The sequence below is a fragment of the Amyelois transitella genome, chromosome 20 (assembly GCF_032362555.1).
Source record: "Amyelois transitella isolate CPQ chromosome 20, ilAmyTran1.1, whole genome shotgun sequence".
Taxonomy (NCBI): Eukaryota; Metazoa; Arthropoda; class Insecta; order Lepidoptera; family Pyralidae; genus Amyelois; species Amyelois transitella.
Genome location: NC_083523.1, coordinates 6543215 through 6545342, shown reverse-complemented (window position 1 = coordinate 6545342; position 2128 = coordinate 6543215). Strand labels below are relative to the sequence as shown.

General features: G+C 34.8%; 1 protein-coding gene across 1 annotated transcript; it reads right to left on the bottom strand.

Annotated features, from left to right (window-relative positions):
* Window positions 1-14: 14 nt before the first annotated feature.
* LOC106131441 (uncharacterized) lies at window positions 15-1511 on the bottom strand. Its single transcript, XM_013330553.2, has 4 exons — window positions 1487-1511; window positions 1156-1238; window positions 602-737; window positions 15-88 (listed from the first exon to the last, which is right to left on the bottom strand). The coding sequence occupies exons 1-4, from the start codon at window positions 1509-1511 to the stop codon at window positions 27-29; spliced, it is 306 nt and encodes a 101-aa protein (XP_013186007.1). The 3' UTR covers window positions 15-26.
* Between the last annotated feature and the right edge of the window lie 617 nt (window positions 1512-2128).

Sequence of the window (2128 nt, the reverse complement as noted above, 5' to 3'; positions counted from 1 at the left end):
CAGATAGTGTTATGCTCTATTTTACTTCACTCGTTTTCCGCAGCGGCCGCTTCGTATTTACAAACATCCATTTTTACATGGCGGTATTCTGAAAAAATAAAAGATACTTTTGAATAAGGATGTTCTTTCTACAGACAATTAATAAGTCAATAGATCTTTTGCATTGAATGTTTTTATTATAACTCTTTGTTACTAAATTATCATACCTAATAGACAAAATACGTACAGTTGAAACTAAAAGTTGCAGAAATCTGAAGAAGAATGAAGGTAAAGAGACATTCGCGCTCGACTTGGCGGGGGCACTACCATGCTCGCTGATCTGGAAATTCTTGTTTTTGATAAAACTAAGGTACCTACTTCCTTTAATTTTGATAAAAGTTATCCCAATAAAGAGAGAACTTCGGGCTCAAAAGAATTACAGATAAGGGTACAGCCACCAGCAGGCGAGCTTGACCTTATCTGCAGCTGGCTGTACAATTTTGTAGCAAAGACACCAGCAGAGGAGCTTGACCCTCCAATTGTTTCGGTTTGTATGAATAATGGGCCTTCATTTATCTGCAGCTGACTGTACAATTTTGTAGCAAAGACGACAGAGACTTACGTTTCTTCTCGTCGCAATTATACTCATACAGGTCACAATTATCGTTGAACATTCTCGTTATACCCAGGGAGTCTTGCCCGCAGATTGGGACGAAATCGTGCTGACATTGGTCGGCCATTTTGCAAAAATTTATCACCTGTTAAAGATTAAGAAATTATATTTCTTCTATTATCCAACTTAGTCGGTATTGATAAGGTAGTTCTCGATGCTTTAGAGTAGAAAGAAAGATAATAGGGAAGAGGCGCTTAAAATAATAAAACTTATACTAGTCCAACAACTTCTATCGAAGATTTGCAAGGTTCCCTTTTGACAGAGTCACAAAGGTCAGAAGTCAGGCATTAATCGCTTCATATGTCTGATTTTTCCACTGCCTACTCGGTCGTGATTCTAGGAATCTAGGTGAATGCCACTTCATGGGGAACGCAATCGGGACTAACGCCAGGAAGATGATGATTTCCACGATATCTGTCTGTAGGATACCAACAAAGCAAACTAAAAAATTAAACATAAAACCAAATAAGTGATATACAAAATAAAGATTATATCGCACATACCGGTTCCAAAGGAAAGAAATAATCTTCTGCTTCTATTTCTACGTGAGACCACACTTCTGCCGCAAACCCGAGAATCATCAAACCTTGAAATGAAAAGAAAATAAAACACAAAAAAAATGTTGCTCTGTTATGACCTTCAGTAAGTTGGGCCACAACTTTAAGTAGGTACTACAGATAAATCATAAAAGTCCTTAATCAACTTAGTACTTTTCCGTAAATGATCACAGTTGATTTCGTATATTATTTTTAGTGGATAAGGATTAACCACGAGATAATTGTAAGGATGCCGTTAAAAAATCATGATTTTCCTAAACAATTAAGTAGAACTCACTTGTAAAAACCTTTTTAAATATCATTCTTGAACTTGAACACGTACACTCTACCCGAGACTCAAGGATGATCTAGTTTACATTCGCCTAGGCTCATTGTTTACCTAGATAGACCTAAACTAGTCTAACTTCAAGGAAATTAAATTGTAAACTTCTCTTTATGTTGAACGCTGAGTAGAACACAATATCTGGCTAGAAGGGGTTTCCAACATTTTATAATGAAATTGTACTCGTATCTCATACGTATAAAAAAATTGTCAGTACAAAATTATTCCTACTGCAAGAAGGTTGAAGTAAGCCAAATTGGTTGAATATGGCTTCAACTGATGTTCATCTGCATTTTTCCTATGATATTAAAGACACTAAATAACAAATAGGTTTTAAAATTTACTCCTAATTAAAGTTAATCATTTCGTAATGCTTCTCCTAGTATGAGTTTCGTCTATTGCGGTCATTATTTGATCGTAATTTTAATAACAATGTTTATAACAATAGTATTTATTTCCATTATTTTAAAGCAATAAAGCACCCAAACATTTATATTTATAAAAAAAATATTCCAATATTTAAAAGACGGACTGCAATAAAAAATCACCTTGTGATTGAGTCTGAAGGCAAAGTTATCGTGAATAAATTGCCCAACA

Excerpts from the sequence above, each read along its gene's own strand:
- LOC106131441 (XM_013330553.2), bottom strand. The coding sequence starts at position 1,511 with ATGATATTTAAAAAGGTTTTTACAA. Across the intron at positions 1,239-1,486 it reads ATTTAAAAAGGTTTTTACAA|GTTTGATGATTCTCGGGTTT; the intron begins GTGAGTTCTACT and ends TTTCATTTCAAG. Across the intron at positions 89-601 it reads TAATTGCGACGAGAAGAAAC|AATACCGCCATGTAAAAATG; the intron begins GTAAGTCTCTGT and ends TTATTTTTTCAG.